Raw genomic sequence first — 24,918 nt, 5'->3', positions numbered from 1 at the left:
CAAAAATGCAATATTTTATTTTTACCAAAGTTAATTGGCTCCAAACAGTCAAAAACTGACAGTGTATGAAAAACAATCTTATAAATTATAAAGCACAGTATAAATTACTAGGTGTGAGGAAAACAAATATGGCATGCAGAGGGGCATACCTCTGCTATGAACTAGAGGAATCACTTCTGCTATTTGAACTATTTCCTTGACTATAAAATGAGCACATTCAGGGAAACAGAGCTCTTTTACCTTTAACAAGTTCTAAATCTACATTTTTTATGAGTTTTGTCAGATTGGTACTAACTTGATTAAGAAAAAAATATAACATTTCCTTAAATACAAAGTAAAAATGTTCTCCATTCTGTGTAGGTTTATGGATTTCTTAATCCTAGAATAGTGGTAGTATTCAATAGCAAAATAACGTCTCCTAAATTTTGATTATAACCTACTGAGTTCATTACCTTGCTTTGCTCAGCGAGATCACCAAGCCTCCAGAATCCCCAGTCTATAGAGTTCAACTTCAGCATTTATAGGAGATATGACAATAAGTAGGAGACCCAAGGATGAGGAATTTGCTTTGTCAAAGGAAGATCAAAGATCAAGAGGCAACTTGAATGAATTACATTTGTCAAGAGTCAGGGAGGAAGGTTGGAAAGTCACCTGGCTTAGCAGGTGGTGAGAGAGCAGTAAGGTAGATAATGTAATTAGTGTCCTAGTTAGGAGTTCCTCTTCTCTTCATCTTTAACTGATATTACATATGGAAATTAGAGAATAAAGCTAATCAATACTATTCACATGTGTTAAACAATGTTCAGATGCCAAAACCCATCCATAATAAAGACCTCTAGACATATCCACTTCAAGTTAACTTTGTGATATGCTTTTGGAACAGTTACAAAGACAACCTCTTTGAAATAGTTTGGTTAAGACAATTGTCAAGTATGCAGCCTCAATTAAAAGTTAATAGTAAAACTTAATGTGGTTTGTGGAAGTTTGTAGCTTAAAATCTGTATTCTGTGTTTTAACCAAGCATCAGTCTAGAGCAAGGATTGTGTATGCAGATTTAGTACGACTGTTACTTTATCTGAGGAATATAGGGCATGAATTTCTTGATTTGTAACCTTATTTTAAACTGTAGGCCCAAGCGGAATTATTTTACAAGTGTGCAATGTCAACTTTGTCCTAAAATTTATGTCCTAGAATGGAGCCTCATAAATAATAGCAACTTCTAGTTGCACAATTTCTTAATTATACTTCTCAGCATAATTTCTTATTATTTTCTATTCTTTATATGCAGTATATTTTACCTACTCCTTTTTGTTAAACACAGAATTCTTATATTCTCTGTTAAGATGATTTAAAATTTCATAAGAAGTACATACTAAGGCCAAAACAAATCGAAATAATAGCAATTGAATGTATTTTTCCTCATTGTCTTATAAAAAAGTTTTACAAAAATTTAAAGGATTATTTTTTTTCCTTGTCCCATAAATTACACTTAACCACAAATTGTTGCTATGGGGATAATAGTAACATTCACCTTGAGAAACAAGAGGCAATAAACAATAAACAAAACTCTCAAATTGGTACTTTGAGAAGTTATAGAAGATAGATATTTTACACTACATTAAAATGGGATGTTTTATTAATAAAACAATGCTCTCATGGAGATCAGCCTTTCCAAAGATTTGCAACTGTTGCAGAAATCATTAATATTAAATATATGCTTTTTTTATAGTAACCTCCCGAGTGTTGCTTCCCTGAGATAGAACAGGTTGCTTTAAAATGGAAAAGGATATTACAGTTCATTTTTGCCACTCTGATAATACAGTTGCAGGGATAAAGTGGGGAAATTGGAGCTTTCCCCAATTTAAGCCCCATATATCTTGCAATCGTAATTTTGAAAATAAGTTTAATTCTCTTCTTTACAGAGTATGCCTGTAGACAAGGCTTGTAATGTAGATCACAGTAGCACAATTGCTGTGACAGCTGTGTTTAATCTGGTTTGGAGCGCTATCAAAGAATGGGCATTAGATTTTTTTCAAAAGCCTCTCCAATCCCTGAACATGTATTTCCTTTCTGCCTTTGCACGGCTGGAGTCACTCCAATGTCAGGAAGAAGAAAAACAAGAGACACACTGGTGGAGGATGTCATGCCTAACCTAATACAGATTCCAGAATAAGAATTCAGGAACTTCTAAGAATAGCCATGAAAGCTTCCACACGCCTCAAAGCTTCTCCTCCAATATTTTTAAAATTGAAACCGTTGTAATGAAGCAACACATTACACTTCTTTCCCTAATGGGAGCCTATACCTGAAAAATATGAAATATTCCTACTTCTTTCCTAAATGTCAATGCCTGTACGCCTAAAAAAATAACTGAACCAAAATTTTGCCATAACATTTTGTAACATTATGAATTTTGGAATATTTCTTCCAAACCAAGGGTAAAATAACATATTTTACTCTTTCAGTTCCTGAAATGGTTGATAGTTAGATGCCCTATTAATTTATGATGAGAAATTTAGAACTTGAAATTCCAGTAGCAACAATATGTGACAATAGATACATCTTCCTTATTCTAAATGTCACAATAGACATAGTGGACAATTTTAATATTGTGCGGTTGTGGATAAAGTTCCGTTTTTACCTTGTATCTTTAACTTTTCATGTTTACTCCTTAAATAACTTCAACTTGGTTATTTTGTACATTTAATCAGTGTAATTCAATTATTCACAAAAAAGTATATTACTTTCTGACATTTTTATAATTTCCAGAAAAGCCAGATTACTGCTTTTTGGGAGAAGACAGTGGAGTCTGTCGAGGTTATATAACTAGGTATTTTTATAACAATGAGTCAAAGAAATGTGAAGATTTCAAGTACGGTGGGTGCCTTGGCAATCAAAACAACTTTGAATCACTGGATCAATGCAAGCAAACCTGTGAGAGTTTAGGTAAGTTTATTTCCCATCTCATTTTACTTCATTTACAGGCATTCTTTAAAAAATAAGGCAACTTAAAGGATGTTCAAGTTTACCTAGATTTTTGTTTCAGCCATACAGATGAAGTAGCATCCACTAAATTTGATAAAAATCAGTCACTGTGTTAACTTAAAAAAAAAAAGGAACAGAAAATTAAGACATGTATAGGGGAACTTATTTCCATAGATTTATTTTACGTTACATTATTTAATTTTCTTTCCTGAGAATTTTAGTGCAATGTAAGCATAAGAATAGGGCTGCTGAAATCCCTTAGGTTTATAACAATTTGAGGACAAATAGTTCTTTGGAACCTACCACCTAAAATCAATCAGTTTTACCTGACCATGAAATTTATTAAAGGATGCCTTAAACTTTAACTGTTACCTTTTTTTGACCAAGAACTACAAAGTTACTCACAGAAATATGATCTTACTAACAATATGTATAAATATAAAGATTTACTGTTCATTAATTTAACATAGCAATGTGAATAAAATTTCTAGAAGTCTCCTTTTTAAAGATTTATTTATTTGAGAGAGATTGTGTGTGTGCGCGTACATGTGCGCATGAGCTGGGGGAGGGGCAGAGGGAGAGAATCTTGAAACCGACTCCCCGCTGAGTGCAGAGCCCGCTGGGGGGCTCCATCTCAAGACCCATGAGATCATGACCTGAACCAAAATCAAAAGTCTCAATGGACTGAGCCACCCTGGTGTCCTTGGATGTCTACTCTTCTTCTTCTTCTTTTTTAAAGATTTTATTTATTTATTTGACAGAGAAACCATGAGAGAGGGAACACAAGCAGGGGGAGCAGGAGAGGGAGAAGCAGGCTCCCCACTGAGCAGGGAGCCTGATGAGGGGCTCGATCCCAGGACCTGAGCGGAAGGCAGACGCTTAACAACTGAGCCACCCAAGCACCCCGATGTCTACTCTTCTTAACACAACCGCTGTGCTTTGCTTTGTGTGTATAATTATGGACTTATGTCAATGTTGTATTTTAATTGGCTGTATTTTTTTTTCCAGTGAATGATCTTCAGTTGGAACAAGCTGTGAATAATACAGTACTGCCTGAGTCTACGGGTAGTACAATACCATTTAATCCTGTGAATAGTCCAACAACGTTTGATGTTACAAATACCGTGTCCCCGCCTGATTCTGTGAATAATGATTCCATCACTCCCCAGCCTACCAAGGTTCCCAGCTTTTTTGGTAAGAATCTTTTTTTTTTTTAAATTGCTCCCAGAAAAATATTTTGGTAACAATAGAAGTGGAATGTATATTAGAACCTTGCTTTTTTTTAAAAAAATATATAGCTCTTGTTCTCTAATAATAGGTGTGTGGAAATATTGAGATTCAAAATGTTTGTCTTTCAATCCCATCAGGGTGATAATTTTCCTCTATTTTAAAGTATGCCTTGAAGGAGGCTTCTGATTGTATATCATATGAAAACTTTCCTATGATATTTAACTCTATGCCAAATTTATCTTATAAAATAATGCTCAGAATTATCAGCATCAATGTCTGATGGTAAATTATTATAATGGCAGCATTGAGTCAAAGGCAGTAAAGTGCTCTTTAACTGAGCACGGCATTGGGCAAGGTCTCAGGTGTTTAGTCACAGGACAAATTAGGAATTTGTTGAATAACCACCACCAAAGGTTATGTCACTCTGAAGAGAATTGTCTTTTGGATTTCTGCAAAATTCTCTTCTGGGCTATTCCCTGTCAATGTATTTACCAAATTTAAACAAACATACAGGAAATATGCCCACAAAAAATGCAGAGCTGGAAAATAGTAAAAATATTGGAAAACATAACCAGAAACTACAAATATCTGGGCAGTTAAAAACAATTGAGAGAGCTGAAAGTTAACAGGATAAATATAAGGTCCAACCTAAATTTTAAAAATCACATGTGCTCATTCACGAATTGGAGATCTCACTTCGAAGCAGTCCAAGTGAAAGTTTCAAATGTAAACGTGATACGAGTTGAAAGAGTTCTGTAGCTATTAAAATTGTAGGGTAAAAAGAGACAGTGTGTGGAGCAGGGGTTCTCCACAGCAGCCGTGTGTCAGAATCCAGTGGGAATCAGAATCTGAAAGTCTTTGAGCATCTCTTTACACAAACAAATAAGCAAGCAAGCAAACAGCAGACAGAAGTTCTGCCCAGATGGATTTAAAGCTGCACATGTTGACTATTCCCTACCTGGAACGAAGGATGTAAATATCAAGTTCAGTGCCACACTGACCTGATCATGTCTGAGGGCTTTGCTTCAGCTCTGAATGCCATACCTTAGAGGCCACAAAGAGAACTGGAAACATGTTTACAGAAGGCCTGGAAAAGTGCAAGGAGATGTGAGATCCAAAGAGGGAACATTATATATGCTCTCAGTACTTGTAGCACTATCATGTGAAAGAAAAATTAAGTTCTATACATCCCTCACCCCCCTTCTCCCCACATCCCTACCCTTCCTTATTTCCCTCAACCCCGCCGAAGAATCAGGATTGATTCGTGAAATCTAAAAGTATAAGTTTCTTTCTGTAAAGTGTTTATTTTTTAATGTGAGGTCTTAAAAAATCAGTGGGTACCACAGGAATGAGAGTCCCTAAACTGCAGGTCTTCGAGCAGTGTTCTAATAGCACTTGAGATGTCATGAACAGCATGCAGAATTTCAGAGGGAGTTTGAAAACGGTATATTCAAATGCCTTCAGGTCCTTAGATTGGATTCTATAATTAGAGCAATGAATTCAATGCCAGATGAATTTGAGTCTAGTTTTTAAACACTACTTTGTTTGTAATAATGATAATAAATAGCTTTGTAGTTCTGATTTATCTGTGAAATTAAGTAATTTCATTGCATTGTTTCTTTGTGTCCTTTCAGCCCTGTGTCTTTCAGTGACATTTTGTTTTATCCAGTTAAGTATCACATGTTGAAAAGCATGCTAAATCTTATTGTGTGAAAGATGTGAAAGTTTAGAATGACAAACTTAATGGGTTTAAAGAGACATGTGATACAATATATCTACTAATAAAATAAATGCATGAAATCAATTTTCAATATGTTTCAATATTTTTTGTTTGGATTGCTTCACTAATTCAGATAGAGATCTATATTCATTTGTCATTATAATGAATGGAGTAAGAAGAAAGTTTTGCCTTAAAGTTTTATCAAGTATAAAAATCATGATTTTTGGCACGCACACTGCCAAAATAGAAAGGAGGAGACAAAATATGTGTGAGAAAGTAAATGAGTTTTAAATACTGTCTGATAAATGTCCTAAGTTTTTATATAGTTGCACAATGAAAAGTATAAAAAACAAACAAATGGTTATAACAGTAAATTATTAACTAAGGAAACAGTAAAAATTCACAACATGAATCTAAAAGAAAACAAGATTAAATGGATTTTTATTGAAAACAATAGACATTTAATTCTTTCATAGTAAGTGCATTTAAAATTAGGGAAAATCTTCCTCCTTTGTCTAGAGAATTATTTTTTTTATTGTATATACTTGCCTCAAAACCTAAATTTCTCTAGCCAATTTGACCCTTTTTCTTCTTTTTCTAGGAGTATTCATTTCTCATTCTTTTGTTTTGTAACATTCCTAAGTTAAAGCATGAAATAATGTTGCAATAGCTACTATAGGAAGTTTGATACGAAGAGTGGCTAACATGAAAAGGGGGACAATGAAGCTGTGCCCTCACTCTTTTTAAGATCTACTTGATCCCTCGTCCACCTCATCCAAGAGGCAGAAGGTGGAAATTCAGCCATCCCTCCTCACTAAGACCTAGATGAGCCCTCCTCGACCTCATCCAAGTAGCATAATGTCAGAAGGCAATTGTGCCCCTACTTTTCCTATACCCAGACTATCCCTTTCCTACTCCACCAAAGGCTTTTGCTGAGGTCTATGAAGACACTTGATATTCCAGCTCAAAAATAATTACATCTGTCAGTGCTTGCAATTATATTAATATATTTTACTATAATTTAAGAAAATATGATTCTATGCTTATGTAAAACCTTGTGGTTCAAGGTTTTAGCAAATGTATAAGCTTCTCTGCATTAGGTTCTTTTGAAAAGATGTAAATCGTTTTAATTTTGATTCAGTGCATAGGAATAATAACATGCCCCACAATAAAAATAGGATAGCATTCATTTAAAATTCTTTCCGTTAAATAACAATCCTTAGAGTATTGGAATATTCCAAAAATATAGCTAGATTATGCTATTGTTATGAAGGAGAATATTTGTAAATATAATTTTAATGTTTCTCTTCATGATAATAGGAAAGAAATCTTTTAGAAGTTTTGTTCGCTGTTTATTCTTAACTACCATGATATTGCATATAAGCTTGAGAATTTTTTTTCCAGTGAGCCCTCTTGACTGAAAATATTTGAATGCTTACCAAGTGCAATCTAGGTTTAATTTTCTCTGTTTATTTCCAGATTTCCTTATTAGTAGGCTATATAGGTATCTCAAAGATTGAGGCTTGCTCTTCCTTAAAGAGATTTTTATAAAATCTTTTGTAAGCAGATCCATATGTACAAGTGAGAGCAAAGTATTTGAGTTTGGATTGGCTGAATTGATGAGTATATCCACGTAGGTAAAATAAATGTTTGTTCTCACTACATGTGTGAGAGAAATCATCCTAAAACAATCCCTCTAAACATATGTAGTTCTGTACACAATCTTCAGAATGAAAAACTACCACAATTAGTTTTTCTTGACTTTTCCCTTGAGACTAGCACTACAGTATAGTAGATAAAAGACTCCGAGCCTGAAGAGTCGGGCTCAAATCCCAGTACTTCCACTTATTAGCTGTGCAACCTTGAGTTACTTCTTAACCTCTCTGAACCTTATTTCCCACTGTAAAATGAGGATGGTAATAATATAGTACTCACCTTATAGGTTTTGTTGTGAGGTAAAATCAGTCAATATACATGGCTCACTTAGCATGGTGCCTGATACCTATTCCATGCTATGGAAATATTACTCATTATCATTACCTGTGGGATTCAGAGCAATACCCCTAACTTCCCAGGCCTTAGTTTCTAACCTGCAAAACAACTCTTTGTAAGTTCTTCTTTGCAGAAGTTGATGTTTCAGACACTCATAAGATCTCTACTTAGGGCGCCTGGGTGGCTCAGTTGGTTAAGCGACTGCCTTCGGCTCAGGTCATGATCCTGGAGTCCCAGGATCGAGTCCCGCATCGGGCTCCCTGCTCGGCGGGGAGCCTGCTTCTCCCTCTGACCCTCCCCCTCTCATGTGCTCTCTGTCTCTCTCATTCTCTCTGTCTCAAATAAATAAATAAAATATTAAAAAAAAAAAGATCTCTACTTATTCAACTAAGTCCATCAGTACACATACAGTCACAAAACTATAATTAACCTTTCAAAGGGAAAGGACAATAGATCTAAATTGATACATATATGGAAACTTACACAGTTCAAATGTGTTTAGTAGAAACAAGTTGAGAATATTGTCATGTAGAAGTATCATGGGGCTTTGAAGCCATAATCATTATATCAATAATCATTAATAAATAGTTATATATCAGACACGTTAAAGAAAACATTTCTTATATGTATGTATATAGACACATGCATATATATGTATGTATATGTGCTTATGTGTGTATATGGAGAGACAGAAAAAGACAGAGACTAAGAGAGTCATATACAACATGTATTAGGTACAACATTTTTGACATTGCTGTCCTAATTCCATACATCCATTATATTAGGGTTAGAGTATCTTTAATCAAGCAAGTTTATGTATTTCTCTTGCTTTACAGAAAAATAAATTAAAAACTTAACAGATACATTCTTTCTGTGTTAATTTAGCCTCATCCACTTGTCTTAGATTTGTCTGCATTATCTGTTGGCCCTCTAACTAGTCCAGATTTTTGTCTCACTAAATACAAGATTTTTCTGTCCCTTCCGAATAGACATTGTCATTAAGTAGAACTTATCTACTCTGTTATTAGTAAACACAAATTATCCATTCTTATGGCTCCTAATGTTTTGTTTGGTTTCTCCTTCCTAAAATTCACTGGCCCTCCTATGTAAGCTGCCTTTTCACCCCCACAAGGAAGTCTTCTTCCTCTCCCTTTCTCCTGGCTTCCTATTTTGATTCCCTTAATGCTTGTATTAGTTGATGTTGTTTTAGCTCTGCCTCACTGACTAGATTACAAGTTTTTTGAGGAAAGAGACCAATGTTTTATGTTTTGTAGATCTTCCCTTCTTTGTATTCAGATCAGTGTTACGCATGGGACAGGTGGCTCATATTTTTTATTTATTAATGCTGTGATCCACAGTTATAAAAGAACAAATGATAGTTGGAAGAATGTTGATCATACTTACCAAGTCCTTCTGACCACCTTCTGCCTTCATTCATCCATGTCCACTTTAGGATAAGGTAGCATTTTATGCACATGTTAATATTTCTGATTTATATCGTATATGTGATACCTCTGAGAGCATACCATTAATAAAGTTTTAATATTTATGTGCACATAGTTAACATAGTCCTCTCAATGGAGCTCATTGGTAAAAGTCTATCAAAGAAAAATTAATGTTCTCAAGGGTTCATACTGATCCTGGGCTTTTTTTTTTAAGGAATTATTTATTTATCTGTAACTGTTTATTTACATGCAATTTAGTTAACATATAGTATATTAATTAATTTCAGGGGTTAATTTTATGATTCATCAGTTTCATATGATTCCGGGCTTTTTGAATGGACCTGACCCATTGATTAACGAAGTGATTTGGAGCGCCTGGGGGGCTCAGATGGTTAAGCATCCAACTCCTGATTTTGGCTCAGGTCATGATCTCAGGGTTGTGGGACTGAGCCCTGCATCAGGCTCTGCGCTCAGCAGGGAGTCTGCTTGAGATTCTCTCTCTCCCTTTCCATCTGCCCCTCCCCTCATGCTTGCTTGCTCTCTCTCTCAAATAAATAAATCTTTTTTAAAGAAGTGATTTCTTTTCTTGGTTCTCATAGCGCCTTTACTTCTCTATGTCAACTCTTAATAGCTGCCTTGGGACTACATCAGCTATATGATATTTTGGAAAAACAAAATTTTCTGATAGACTTCAAAAGCCTACTGGCAACTCAGTCTTGTACTTGGTCTCTGGCAGAGAAAAGGAACACCTATATATTTGACATAGTCCTTATTGCTTCCTGGAAGCCACTAAGTCAAGGGAAAATGATTGAGTATCATTCTGCAAACCATTTGGGTACTTGAGGCTCTTTCTCTCTCTCCTGACTGTATTCAATGTATAACCTACTGGTTGGATTCCATATACATGTGAAAAAAATGGAGAGAAAAGAAAAACATAAACATAAAACATAAACACGCACATACATACACATATATCTTATAAAAATTTTTTGGTGATCATTGGCCTTTTGGAAGAGATGTTATATAAACTGCCTGAAAGTCAGACACCATCACTGATACAATTAATTTATAGATTTGCAAGAAAACGTTGTCGCCTATTTGGCCTCTTGTTGAAGATTTGCTTACACATTACAACCACGGAAAGTTTCTGCAAAGAAAATGTCCCCCATAATCTAAGGAGTTCCACAGTTAATCACTAGCACTGTCAACAATTCTGAAAAACCCCACTTCATCAAAAACCCACTTAAATAGTCCCACAAAAGCACCCTGTTTTTCATAATGTGTTCTCAGACCCAGAAACATAGATATTCCCTCCTAATTTAAATATGAATCTGGTATGTCATCCACTGATTTTCTGACAAGCTGGCTTTCTAAAAATAGGTAACTTGTGGAGAGGATCCCCAAGACCTTCTACTTCCTGACACCAGAGCTGGTGAGAAACAAAAAAATGTAGCACTTCCCCTCTGCCAAGACTGCTGCCAGCCAGATACAGTCACCCCCAGTGACCACTGACTACTTTTGCTAATCCTTTTCTTCCTGGACCATCTCTACTTTTAAGAAGGATACATTTTTTCGGCCCCAGTATGAGATTCCTCCAGAGAAGTGTTTCTGAAATTTGAATACAAAGAAAAAACCCCCACAGATTTCTAATTTGTATATCAAATTATTTTGTATGACACTGATTGTATATGAACAAGTAAAATACTGTATCTCATTATATATCTGATCATTATATAACTATCAATCAAAACTTATTCACAAATGAATACAAGCTACAAACAAATGCATTAACAATACTAATTTGATGGCACTTTTTAATTGAAGTACAGTTAACCTACAATATTATATTAGTTTCAGGGGTCTAATTATAGGGATTTGACATTTATATGTAGTATAGAATGATCACCATAAATCTAGTTACCATCTGTCACCATACAAAGTCATTACAATATTGATTATACTCCCTATGTTGTACTTTACATGACTCATGACTTATTTTATAAATGGAACTTTATACCTCTTGATCATCTTTACATATTTTGAGTATTCCTCCATCCCCTTGCCCTCTTGCAACCACAATTTTTTCTCTGTATGTATAAGTTTTCTTGTTTTGTTTTTTAGATTCCAAAATAGGTGAAATCATATGGAATTTGTCTTTTTCTGACTTATTTAATTTGGTATAACACCCTCTAGATTCAACCATGGTCTCACAAATGGCAAGATCTCATTCTTTTTTATGGCTGAATTGTATTCCATTGTGTGTGTGTGTGTGTGTGTGTATGTGTGTATACACACACCACATCTTTATCTATCCATCTATTGATGGGCATTTGGGCTGCTTCCATATCTCGGCTATTGTAAATAACACTGCAGTGAACATAGGGGTGCATATGTCTTTTCAAATTAGTGTGTTTGCTTTCTTTGGATACTCAGCAGTGGAATTATTGGATCATATGGTATTTCTATTTTTAATTTTTTGAGGAACCTCCATATTGTTTTCCAAAGTGGCTGCATCAATATACACTCCCATCAACAGCACACGAAGGTTCCTTTTCCTCCACATTCTTACCAACACCTGTTATTTCTTGTCTTTTTGATACTAGCTATCCTGACAGGTATAAGATTGCTCATTGTGGTTTTGATTTGCATTTCCTTGAGGATTAGTAATGTTAAGCCTCTTTTCATATATTTGTTAGCCATCTGTAGGTCTTCTTTGGAAAAATGTCTATTCAGGTCGTCTGTTCATTTTTAATCAAATTGTTATTTTGGTGTTGAATTGTAAAAGTTCTTTATATATTTTGGATATTAACCACTTTTCAGATACATCATTTGCAAATAGCATCTCCCATTCAGTCGGTTGCCTTTCAGTTTTGTTGATTGTTTCCTTCTCTGTGCAGAAGCTTCTTAGTTTGATGTAGTCCCACTTGTTTATTTTTGCTTTTTGTTGCTTTTGCTTGAGGAGACAAACTCCTACAATATTGGTAAGACCAATGTCCAGAAGTTTACAGGCTATGTTTTCTTTTAGGAGTTTATGGTTTCAGGTCTTACATTTAGGTATTTAATCCATTTTGAGTTTATTTTTATATATGATAAAGAAAGTGGTGCACTTTTATTCTTTTGCAGGTAGCTGACAGTTTTCCCAAAACCATTTATTGAAAAGACTGTCTTTTCCCCATTGTATATTCTTTCCTACTTTGTATATTCTTTCCTACTTTGTCATAGATAAATTGACCATATTAAGTTTGGGTTTATTTCTGGGCTTTTTTATTCCATTGATCTGTGTGTCTGATTTTAAATGGCACATCCCTATTATTATATGAATTTGGTATTTACTGCCATAAAGCAGGTTAGGAATGAGGAATAGGTTAGAAAATCCTGTGCTACTCTATGTTTTAATTCTCCACCTTACTTTTATTTGAATAATGACCAATCTTTGCAGGAATAGGTTTGGAAAGCATTATTATTAAATGTATTAATTAGGAAAATCCCACCTCTATCTTTTCTAGGGACACGGTGGAATGTGGTTTCTAGTCTTCTGTCACATCTTATTGCTATTAAATGGATAGCTGACTGGCCAATGCAAATATGATCACAGAGTATACAAACACCTGGAACTTTGGTCTATTATTTCTAGAATCAGCCCAGATTGAATATACAAACACAATAATTCTTGCCTTTAAATATTTGGGCTCTTCAAATACTGTTTGGCTCAGCACTCTTACTCCCAAGACTTGTTTCCAGTTTCTTCATTTGATGGCCTATTTGGATTAGATACCTTTTTCCTGTTCAAACTTGATAAACTCCAACTTCATGCATGTAACTTAGAGTAAGAAGTATAGAAGACATTCTGAACCTAAGAAGAGAGAATTTGGAAACTGGATATAAAAGGAAAGTTGTGACAGCTTTCTCTTTACCTGATAATTATTAAATTGTCTTTGCTCAGTTATTTTTATTTTCTAGTAGTTTTCAGAGGATGCATCATAATGGTGAAGAGCACTGGCTTATGGGAGGAAAGATGTAGGTTTAAATTCCAGTCCTGCTATTTGCCAACTTTTTGTGGCCTTGAAAGAATTACACAACTCTTGGCCTCATGTGGAAAGTAATAGCTCATAAAATTTTTGATGATTATGATGACATATATAAAATTCTTATCCCTATGTTTAGCATACAATAAGGGCTGAAAAGTATTAATATTTGAAGGTTTTAATGATTACCCAGTGTCATTGGAAATTTATAGCAGGAAAAAATAATCAGGGATATTATTTGTATACATTTTATTAGTGATCATTTTTAAATATAACTAAAGCCTGTAACCTTGACCTGAAGTATCTTCATTCAATACACTTAATACTATGATTATTTGAAATAAAATAAAGCCCTTCTAAAATTCAAACGTAATTATAAAACACCAATACATATTTTGTGTCTTTGGATTGTATTCTCTAATCAGAGGACTTGTAAACCTGTGTTTCTAATTTTATCTTATGACCTGAGGCACAAATCCATTATACTTCTTAATGCCAGTTCAGTTCAACAAATACTGAGCGGCTCCTATATGATGGGAATTGTCACAGGGACTGGGAGTCTGTGAATAATAAATAAGAAAGATGGTGTTGTCCTTTACAGGCATGCCTGTGAAATGGGGTGAGGGGATAGATACAAGGATGATGTCAATGCCTACACTATATGCTAAGACAGCTGCACAAGTGTTGTGGGGGGACAGAGTCATGATATTGTATTTCCATTGAAGGGTGTCAAAGTTAAAATTTTGTCTTTTTCTAAACCTGTGTTCTATCTTTTATCGAACATCTTGGATTTATTTGTTTAGATGCTGGCTAATGCATGGGCATAGTTCACAATTCTATCTTTATTCAGGGATTTTTCTAAGTAAAGCTACAATGAAAGAAAGCCATGATAAAATTACAAATTATGAAACTGTTATGACTATATTTCATACTATAATTCTATTTTATAATATATTAAAAATATTCCATTTTCTAAGTCAATCAGTCTAAAAATACCAGAATTATCTTCTCTCTACCTCTCTCCCTGCTCACAGTCAATGTGGTACTTAATTTTATTCATTTCCACTATACCTGCTTCAGTTAGGGTCATCTTATATTCTCCTTTATTGCAAGTCTCCTGCAGGATTCAGCCTACACATGCCTGGCTGAGCTTGCTTCATGCATCACAAAAGAGCAAGCAGAACTTTTTCATCCTTCAATACTTTTAGTTGTTCATTAATGTCTATATCATAAAATCCAGGTATATTAGTAATCAGAAACCTTCTTAATTTGGTCTAAATCTACTCTCCCAATCCTGCATCCCACTATACTCTCCATGCACTCTATTTTTCAGATAGCCTGGAGTTTGCAAAGTGCCCCACACTAGGAATATTCGGACTTTTTTGCTTTCCTTCACCCATTTCCCCCTCTATCTCTTCCACTTGTTAAAATTTCATTCTTCCTTAAAAGCTGATCAAGGGAATAAATAAGTGTTAATTTTCACTTTTTACTAAAATCTTACAGGGTTTTCAATTTTGCAGATGGCTTAAGGAAAAATTTTTCTAATTATAAGACAATTATCTTAGGATAAATTATACTTATAACAGCTTCCTAGTTTATAGTTTTACCATGTATTGCTTGCTTTATGGCTTTATTTAGAAAAATCCCTGGATAAAGATAACTTTGTGAACTCTGCCCATGGAGTCAGTATCCAGGCAAAGAAATCCAACCCAATAGATATATACACCACTTCTCTTCTGTTTTAATCTGTGGAGGCTTCCCTGTTGGGGCAAGGGGTCTTACAGTCTATTCCCCATGACCTTTCAGTTACAGATGTCCTAGAAGCCTGCTTTTTACATTTCAACCTCAGCTAAGTTACTGTACACATAGACAAAAGAAAAAAGAAAAAAGTTCCACAGTACTAATTTTCCCATTCCCTGCTGTTTTTCCTTCAATATAGAATGTCAGTTTCTGCCCATTTCACACCAACTCTCCCATGTTAGTGAATGGAGATGCTGCTTTTCCTATAGTACAGATTTACTATCTCTAAATAGTATACTTACAGGTGACAGGTTTACTCTCCATTTCTAACCATAAACAAATTCCAATCTCCAGCCTTTTCCTTATGACCCCAGGACTCTGGGGTGAATCAAAAAATATTTTGATTATATAATCCTATTTCTAACATTATATATTTTATTTTATAATTTGAATATTATAATAGCAGATAAATTGAAAAAAATAGAAAGGAAAAAGACAATTGGCCATATTTGCATTTCACAGAGACAATCACTGCCAACATTCTAGCATATTTCCTTTTCATATTTCTTTGCTATCTTTGTTCTCTACCACATCATGAAGTAAATAAAATACAGACTGAAAGTAGCTACTAGAGAATCCCTAGCAGTATAGAAGAAGCTCAGCATAAAAGTATCTGTTTTGGGGAGTTGCAACCTTGAGAACTGCTAAGCTCCCTACCTAATAAAAACATCTCTACAGTAATCATCTACTTTTGTGGGTATGAGGAGAGAAGAAAAGTGGATACAAATAAATGCATTGCAGTAAGGTGCACATTTTATTAAGTAATTGATTAGGTACTTTTAAACATCATTCTGAAGTATAAATTTATATAAGCTTTTGGTAGAAAATTCAGCAGCGTCCACCAAATTATAAATTGAGTATAGCTTTTACACAATTCTAATTTTAGAAAGATCTTTAGAAATATCTGAACTAGTGTACAAGGATGCTCATGAGCCATTAATCTGGAATTGAAAAAAATAATCTACATCCACATGAGTAATGGGTTGACTAAATGTACTGTAGTCAATTGAAGAAATGAACACTGTACATATTAAAAATGAAATATATATGAATATGGAAACATTCACAAAATGTTATCAAGTATAAAAAGAAACAATAGTATGCTAATATATGTTTGCCTACGCAAACAATTTGGAGGAAAATATACAACAAAGCATTGATAATGGTTAAGGGACAGGGGTCAAATTATTGAGAACATTTGTTTTATATTTGTTATACTTTTGTATTAATTCAGTGTCTTACAATGATAAGTTATAATTAGAAAGTTAAAATATTTATATTTTTCTTTACTAGAAAATTATAGGAAAAAAGAATGTGTTATTCAAAGGAAAGATTTATTATTCAATTCCCTAAAACAATCTCAGAAGACAAAAAATTTCTCAGCAAGTGATGGGGTAATTCATAAATCCTAAATTGTTTGGTAAAATAAAAGCCTAAGTATTATATAAAATGGGAACAGAAAGACACCATGGTAAGGATTCAAAGGGACTATAAAATTTAAAGTTTACAGTATAAGTTTCAGAAAATTTATATAAACCACTTTAAATATAAAACTGATTTTGGAGTGCCACCTTCAGTTTAGCAGTCATACTAGATCATGGCAGTTCCTGGCAGAATATAAGTGGATCCTGAATTCTGAAACCTATCACATACCCTCTAAATGGAAGCTATCCAACTTGTTATTAATGGCGAGATCAAGACAGAATGCATTTGGTTATTAAATTCCCTCTGGAAAATGAACAGAAGTCAGGTTAGTGTCTTTTTATTCTATCTTAAATACCTGTGAATAATTAAATCTAGACCAAAAAAATTTCATTGTGTAACTACTTCAAAACCTTTATATTTTCTTTCATTGTAGATATCATTGTCTGGATTTTGAATAGGTGAGTGCCTATGTTTATCTAGAATACATATGTTCATTGAAAACAGTCAAGCTTATCCCCTCATGAGGTGCAAGAACTTCAATTTCCTCACCGTTAGAGATAGAACTGGATGGTAATCAAGGACTCAAAAAAATGTTAGAGCTAAAAATGTCTTTGAGAAACCATCTGCTTCATTATTTTAATCATATTGTTGTTGTCTATGTTAAAGCAATCTAATGATAGTCTTTTTTTAGAGAGGGAGAGAGAGATGGGAATGGGGAGGGGCAGAGGGAGAGGGAGAAAAAAATCCCAAGCAGGCTCCATGCCCAGTGTAGAGCTCAATCTCACAACCCTGAGATCATGGGGCTCGATCTCACAACCCTGAGATCATGACCTGAGCTGAAATCCAGAGTTGAATGCTATAACCAACTGAGCCACCCAGGTGCCCTGATCCAATGATAGTCTTAGCTACTTAGAGTTCAAATGATTTTAGGAGAAATGAATTAGTTTACATACAAGTATAATTCATGTTCTGAAGAATAATGGCCTTATAAAAACTCCACAACTGATAATTATAGTATTAAAAACTTTTACAAGTTAACTATAATACATTCTCAGTAATTAATTTCAAATTTTAACCCACTATCAAAATACTTGTATTTTTAGTGTTAGAAACCACAATAATTATCTGGGTCAAAAGTGAGTTGTATTTGATAATCTGTGCAGGTAGTGATTAAAATCAGGGCAAACAAAGCGAAATAGATGAACAGCTATGAACCTCTCTAATGGCATCTGTGCTGGTCAACTATCTGTTTGCCTTCAAACTAATCCCCCTGCCTTCTTCTTGCACTGTCCCATACATATATTGTACTCTTTCCCTTGGCTGTTGAGTAGATTTGGTGAGTGGCAGACATTGTTGGAAGACTCAGTGACCAAAGGAAGACAGAAGCTAGGGTACCTCTCCCCATCAAACCTGCCGTATATCCTCCATGGTTTCAGAGCCTTCTCCATTGTTATCTTCAGTCTAAGTATTGTAGCCCCAGATGTACCAATCTAGCTTGTTCAGTGTCTTGTGATTGAGAACTGCTAAGCTCCCTACCTAATAAGTGATTTGATTTGGTCATGGGGCCAGGTTTACTACAGGTTAAGGGAAAATAAGGATGGATTTATTTCATGTCATCAGAAAATTCTCTCTGTCCTGGAATAAGGAACTTTAGGTAGAGCATTGCTATTAAGACATAATAATTAACATGTGTAAAGAAGTGTACAACTTACAGGTACATCTATATATATTATCTTCAACTTACTGTGAGCTAATAAATCTTGTATACAAAATGCAAAAGTGAAATCGAGGTATAAGTCATATCATCATACTCCTATATCAGCTATGAAGTATCTTTGGGTGCTTGCTGAGAATTTAAAAAAATAGCAATTTTCTCTGTTTCTCAAATTAGGCTAATTGCTTGAGGAGTACTTTTGTTTCTGAATACAGGTGATGACTTTGGAAGCTCATGGAGATAGAAGTGGTAGCAACTGATAACCATCTCATATTCTAGGTTCTGGGTTAATGAGAATCCAGAGCATAGACACTGGAAAAGTTTGCACATAGTAGGGCTCAATTATAGTATATCTCTACTATACTGTTAGAAAATTCCTCTTACATAAACCATTACTGGGGACAGGAGACTTCAACAGTTTCTAGAAAGTTAAGCATACATTCTCACCAAATAACATTTTAATTTTGATTTATGATGGCAATAATCATGCACTATAACTCCCAAATAGGATGACATAGAAGATAAATTAGACTACATGATTTTGAATGTTTTAGTTTTATAGATTCAAAGGTCTTCTTTTAAAAAAAATTAGTGTTTATAGACCTAATCAAAGACCTAAATTATACAATATTCTTTAGGTGATTACAGTTCTTGAATTTTGACACAGAATTTTCATCTTTCTAAAATGTCTTGTATATTCTTTCTATAGTATTCCCACTCCTATTTTCCAGAATTTCTCTTATTACAGGAGCCATTATATCAAGACACTCTAATCACTTAAATTATCAAGAAGGCAGGAGGTAAATGCAGATTCTTATTTTTTCATGTCTAATTAGGATTATTGTTCATTAATTCAGATTAGATCAAATAATTTCTGCATTTTCCCCTCAAATTGTTTATTTCTTTTATAGTCTTTCATCTAGGGTTCACGTCATCAGACCACTTCTAGCTTTCTGCCCAACCTATTTGCCTTCATTGGCTGGATTCCTCAAAGTTCTATTTTCTGCCGATTTTGTATATTAGTATACCATCTTTGTCTGCATTTGCTGTGCCACAGCTCACAATTTGGCAAAGCCATTAAAGTTTTCTTATATTGATTTCTCACCATCTATCAACTCGCCTGCAGTACTGGTTTACTAATATTAAGTGGTTTAAGTCTGCTGCTGGAGTACCAGCTTCCCCTCACAGGATTCCCCAAAGAGCTAAAAACTACCATTGTACTGAAACTATTTCTCTGCTTTACCTTAAGAAAATGAGCGATCCTTTTATTACCCTGGTTGTATTTTCTTTCTTCAGTTTCTAAAGTAGTTGGTCCCATCGACAGACCAGCTTGTCTGCCTGGTTTAAACCTGTAAATGTTCTATCTTACTGGCTTTAGCTATATTCCTTCCTTTGCAAAAACATCTAACTCATCGAGAACTGATGCTTCGATTCACAAGAAAACTTTATTACTAAATCAAACCATCTCTTCAGGGATCCTTCTCGGGAAGCTTAAAGTTGAAATTTGCTACACCTGAGTTCCTATGCTTTAAATTGTGATTATGTTACATCATTTAGAACTTTAGTCAAAAAACAACAACTACTCTTCCTCAGCTTCAGTGATGTCATTCAATGAATAAGGATTGCTCATCAGGACTTTTTTCCTCCCGAAGTTGAAAATTCATGAACAAAAATGATGTGTAAACATTGATAATTTGTTAAAGTGAATATGGTTAACAAATTTTTATAAGTTCAATTTTTGAATAGTGGTTTGTCTATTATGTACAGCTAGTTTTTTACATTATGAAGAGTCACCAAAGTACTTCTCTTTAACAAATATATCTACTTTTCTATTTCTTAGAGATAGGTCTTACTGTAGTGGACAGTTGGTGATTAGTAAAGCATTTTCCTGGAGTTGAAATACATGAATTTCACTGAGTACTACTTTTATTATTCAGATTACCGTTTTACATAAATATACTATAAGAGAATAAATAACCAATAAATATAAAAGTTTCAGATTAACTATCATATATAATTTACCATGTTTTCTTGATGTTCTTAGAGTATCACGGTCCTTCCTGGTGTCTGACTCCAGCAGACAGAGGATTGTGTCAAGCCAATGAGAGCCGATTCTACTATAATTCAGTCATTGGGAAATGCCGCCCATTTAAGTACAGTGGATGTGGAGGGAATGAAAATAATTTTATTTCTAAAAAAGCATGTCTTAGGACTTGTAAGAAAGGTATAAAGGACATTTTTCCCATTAACTCACTAGTGTTTAAGATAACAATTGCATTGAAATTATGAACAAATTTTAATAGGGGAAAATATGAAATTAGTTCTATTTATAATAAGAAACAATATTATAATTTAGGTAATACATGTCCCCCTTTCAACTACATTTAGATGATATTGCTGAAGATGTTAACTACAATTCCTCATAATATGTCTTTCACAGAAAAATAATCTACTTGAAACAAAACATTTTATTCTTTTAATATTTACACACTAAGCTTTCATTTTAAATTATACCAAAATATTTTTAAGCATCTTATAATGCACATTTAAATGTAGTTACTAATTTTCTTCTGAATATAAAAATGATGCATGTTTATAGAGTATTAATACATAAATGAAAATCACATATAATTCCACCAACCATTAAAGCCATGTTTGCTTTAATAAAGTGAGCACGAATTTCTAAGTGAAGAAGAGTAATAAAAATTCAGAAACATGCTTATCCATTTTTGCTAATTCTTATATATGACTTCCTTAGAAATAGGTTGTTCTGCATAAAGACAAATTCAAGGCTTTTAAGCCAATTTTTAGTTCTATATATTAAAAGATAATTTGAGAAAATTTAGATAAAATGTTTTACTGTATTACTTTATTATGTATAATAAATTTGTTTCTCTTCCTTCTATAGGTTTCATCCAAAGAATATCAAAAGGAGGATTAATTAAAACCAAAAGAAAAAGAAAGAAGCAGACAGTGAAAATAGTATATGAAAAAATTTTTGTTAAAAAAATATAAATTTGTTACATTATTACATCAGTTCTAAATATTTTGGATGAAACTTTTCACTATAATTCTTATTTTTTCTTTCCTGAAATCCTTTCAATGAATATTTCCATGAATTTTCTATGTACATATTAACCACTATTAATAATCTATATCAGAATTTATCTAATCAAAGTACATATTCAAGGGCTGACTACTATGAATTTACTTATTCTCTCAATCCCTTTCTATTTCCCATTGACTACAAATTACCATATTACTGGCCACATCAAATCAGTCCATTTTTTCATTTGGTGATCATCTGTTTGAGAATATGTTGTCATTTATTTGTTTTGATCATGTAGATGATGATCTCCTTTATAGCCTATGCACAGATTAAAAAATACAGCTATTAAAGATCAAGCACTTTTTGGATTTCACATCTAAAATGGTGACAAGCCCTTCCTTCTGTAAGGATCACTCAATTATACATTTAACTAGAGCTGGTAATAATACAATTCCATCATGTGCTTCCCTCCCTGGACATACTTTTTCTCCTTTTTTATAAACCAGTACCTCAGATCAGTCCTGGGCCAAACCATTATCTGAACAAAGAGAGTCAACTCTATCATGTGCCTGATTCTGATTGATTTAACTATTTTTTATTTGCTTATGACCCATTATATTAGTAAAAATGGTTGAAAAGTTGTGTGTTACGTACAGATCATGGTAAGAAGAAGCTTGGTGGAAAAGGAAGTTTTTGTTTTTACGATTTATTTATCTGAGAGAGAGAGAGATCATGAGCAGGGGGGAGGGGCAGAGGGAGAAGCAGACTCCCCACTGAGCAGGGAGCCTGGCGTGGGACTTGATCCCAGGACCCCTAGATCATGACCCACGCTGAAGGCAGACCCTAATGACTGAGCCACCCAGGCACCTGGAAAGGGAAGTTTTTAATGGCAATCAAAAGGAAATTGTTGAGCCACACAGAGAGGTGAGGTTCACTTTGTTCTGTTGACCACCTGAGCTCCCAGAAAACCTCACCTGCCAGCCTTGTGAAGGAGCCTGGTGGAGCCTTCAGATGCACAGATGTTGATGTCATCTGCCCATAGGAACATGGGAAACTCTAAGCAAGAACCACCGAGCTGAGCCCAGGCAACTCATAGAACTATGAGAGGTGATAATGTTGTTTGTAACCATGAGTTTGAGGATTCCTTATTTATTATTACATAGCAATAATAACCCCTTCTGACTATAATTATCTCTTGAATGCAAAATCTAATCTTAGAAGGGACTGTAAATCCTGTGAAACAACAAAATTCATTCGAGTAAATTTTAAAGATGTCAGCTTTAAAAAAAAAAAAAAAGGAAATTGTTTCAGTACTTCCCAATTTTGTTGTTTAACAAGATTTTCTCTTACCCAAAATAGTTAAGACTATTTAAACCTACTGAAATCTACTCATTTATCATTAGGCTTTGCACATAGTACAATCCAGTAAGTCATGTTTAAGGCGGGGGGAAAAAAAGTCATGTTATTGCTGTAGAAGAGGAAGATTCTACTGGAAAAATCTATGTATTATTGACTCTCAGTGACTTAACCTTTCCTTGGAGTTAATTCACTTTCTCCAGATCTATACATTTCCTTCTTTGCTCAGCTATTCACTCTCTCAACAGCCTCCTGGACATTCTAGTTTCTATAGCGTTCATCTCTAACTTTGCATTTAAATTTGAACTTATCATCTAGAAACAACTAATCACTTCATCCGCTTAGTTTAGCTTTATGACTTTTCTCTAGCAATAGTATTTTAATTTTGCCTGTTCCTCAGCCTTGAAAGTTTGAACCCAATTTGACTTATTTTTCTTCATATACATATCTAATCAGTATTTAAACACTATTGCTTCCTTTTTCGTAAACTTCAACTCCAGGCTTTTTGCCCCTATTGCATTCTTCACATCAGTATTGATTTAATTCCTAAGAATTAATTCAATATATTTCTCTACCACTCAAAATCCAAGGACTCACTAGTTGGTACTTAACCCCACCCTATTCCCCACAATTTTATTTTGATATATATATTTTTGGACTTAACTACTGCTCTTTCTTGACTATTTCAATTTAGTTAAAAGGGTCTACACTGTTCACTGAATACATCTTTAATTACTCAGCTTATTCATGCTGATTTCCTACGTAAAAATATGATCTCTTTCCAACTATCCACATGAATTCAGGGTCCAGCTGATGTGAGCTATAAAATCACTATGTTTTGAGGCTGAATATGAAGTCTTAAGATAGAATTATAAATCATTTTCATCCTATGGCATAAAACTTACATCATTATAAAATAGTGTCAATTTGTTGACTTAAAAATTTTATATCTTGATTTCAAATGTAATAATATACACAATATATACATAAGTAACTGCCTTAAACTGGATCTTTGCTGTGGAATTTGAGACTTTTGGAAATCAAAATCCCCGTGAAATATGCATTGTTATCATTTATACATGGATAGCAACACCTTTAAATAAAGGGTAATGTCTCCTTAGGGTAAGTGATTAGTTGCCACCAACAACATATAAATAACACATTAGTGAGTTGAATGTTTCCTCCAAAAACCATTCATGGGTTCATTATTTAATCAAGAAAGACTCACTAAGATAGTTTGCAATGTTTAATTCATGAGAATATTATTTTTACTCCGTTTTTAGATAAGAAGCTCTCTGGTGGTATGGTCTTGCTTTGTTTTACATAATCAAATACATCTAACTGTGAATTTTATGTAGAATTACATTATACAGAATTTATATATATTTACCTACTTTGTTTATTCTATGTTCAATATCAACAGATCATACTGAAAACTGCTCAAATGATTTTAGTTTTTACATTATAATAAAATATTATCCTGAATAATAAAATGTGACTGTTATGATGTTTTTTATACTTCAAAAAATTTTAGTGTTCTTCAGTTATTACAAAGATTGAGTCCTAAGACAAAGAAAAAAATTGTTCCATAAGCTCCAGTTGACTTTTACCTTCTTTACTGGAATTTGTTAATAATCTCCTTTCAATTACAAATGTGCATTCATATACTAGGACATGTTATTTGTCAAACAAATTAATATACTATGTTTTACCATCCATGCTCCATTCCATATGTATTTCTATCAATCATCTCATACAATTATATAATTATGACATCTATATTTAAATATGTGTCATGTAACTATACATTTTATAAGGGACTTCCAATCTTGACTATTGAAGGTGTCCTGGCCCATTTCCATACCAGAATAAGGAAGAAAATGACATTAAAGTAATCAACTATTTAGGAAAAACCTTGAGTTCCTTTATCAGCTGCTCATATTTTTGTTTACTTTTTATGAAGTTAGTATTTGAATTTTGTTTCCAACTTTTGACTTTCAGTTCTTTCTCAAGAACTTTAGCATGAACACACCTAAATTGCTTTTACTGTATTCTGTTCTATGGAACAGAGCAGATCCTGTTAGTCCCTTAGGACCAATCTCTGAACTACAATCACATAGCTGGTGTCTTGGCTAGAATTATTCACATCACTTTTTAAGGGAGTAGTAATACATGGT

The 24,918-nt window shown here is 33.8% G+C and overlaps 1 protein-coding gene across 6 annotated transcripts in view; it reads left to right on the top strand.

Moving 5' to 3' along the window:
* TFPI (tissue factor pathway inhibitor) overlaps window positions 1-24,234 on the top strand; it is a 64,837-nt gene extending 40,603 nt beyond the window's left edge. For 5 of the 6 annotated variants that reach the window (XM_064586798.1, XM_054506101.2, XM_054506100.2 and 2 more), the window contains 4 exons: window positions 2,770-2,946; window positions 3,994-4,179; window positions 20,381-20,560; window positions 21,245-24,234. In XM_064586798.1, coding sequence (XP_064442868.1) covers window positions 2,770-2,946; window positions 3,994-4,179; window positions 20,381-20,560; window positions 21,245-21,351 — 650 coding nt within the window. In that variant the 3' untranslated portion in view covers window positions 21,352-24,234. The remainder of the gene's footprint in view (window positions 1-2,769; window positions 2,947-3,993; window positions 4,180-20,380; window positions 20,561-21,244) is intronic. The other variant, XM_064586797.1, reaches the window with a different exon arrangement.
* The last annotated feature ends 684 nt before the right edge of the window (window positions 24,235-24,918 follow it).

This window comes from Mirounga angustirostris, unplaced genomic scaffold (assembly GCF_029215605.1).
Source record: "Mirounga angustirostris isolate CCGP_5_RB_7025 unplaced genomic scaffold, mMirAng1.0.hap1 SCAF_3, whole genome shotgun sequence".
In the NCBI taxonomy this organism is placed as follows: domain Eukaryota; kingdom Metazoa; phylum Chordata; class Mammalia; order Carnivora; family Phocidae; genus Mirounga; species Mirounga angustirostris.
Note: the sequence above shows the minus strand (reverse complement) of the source record. Positions and strands in the feature narration are given on the sequence as shown.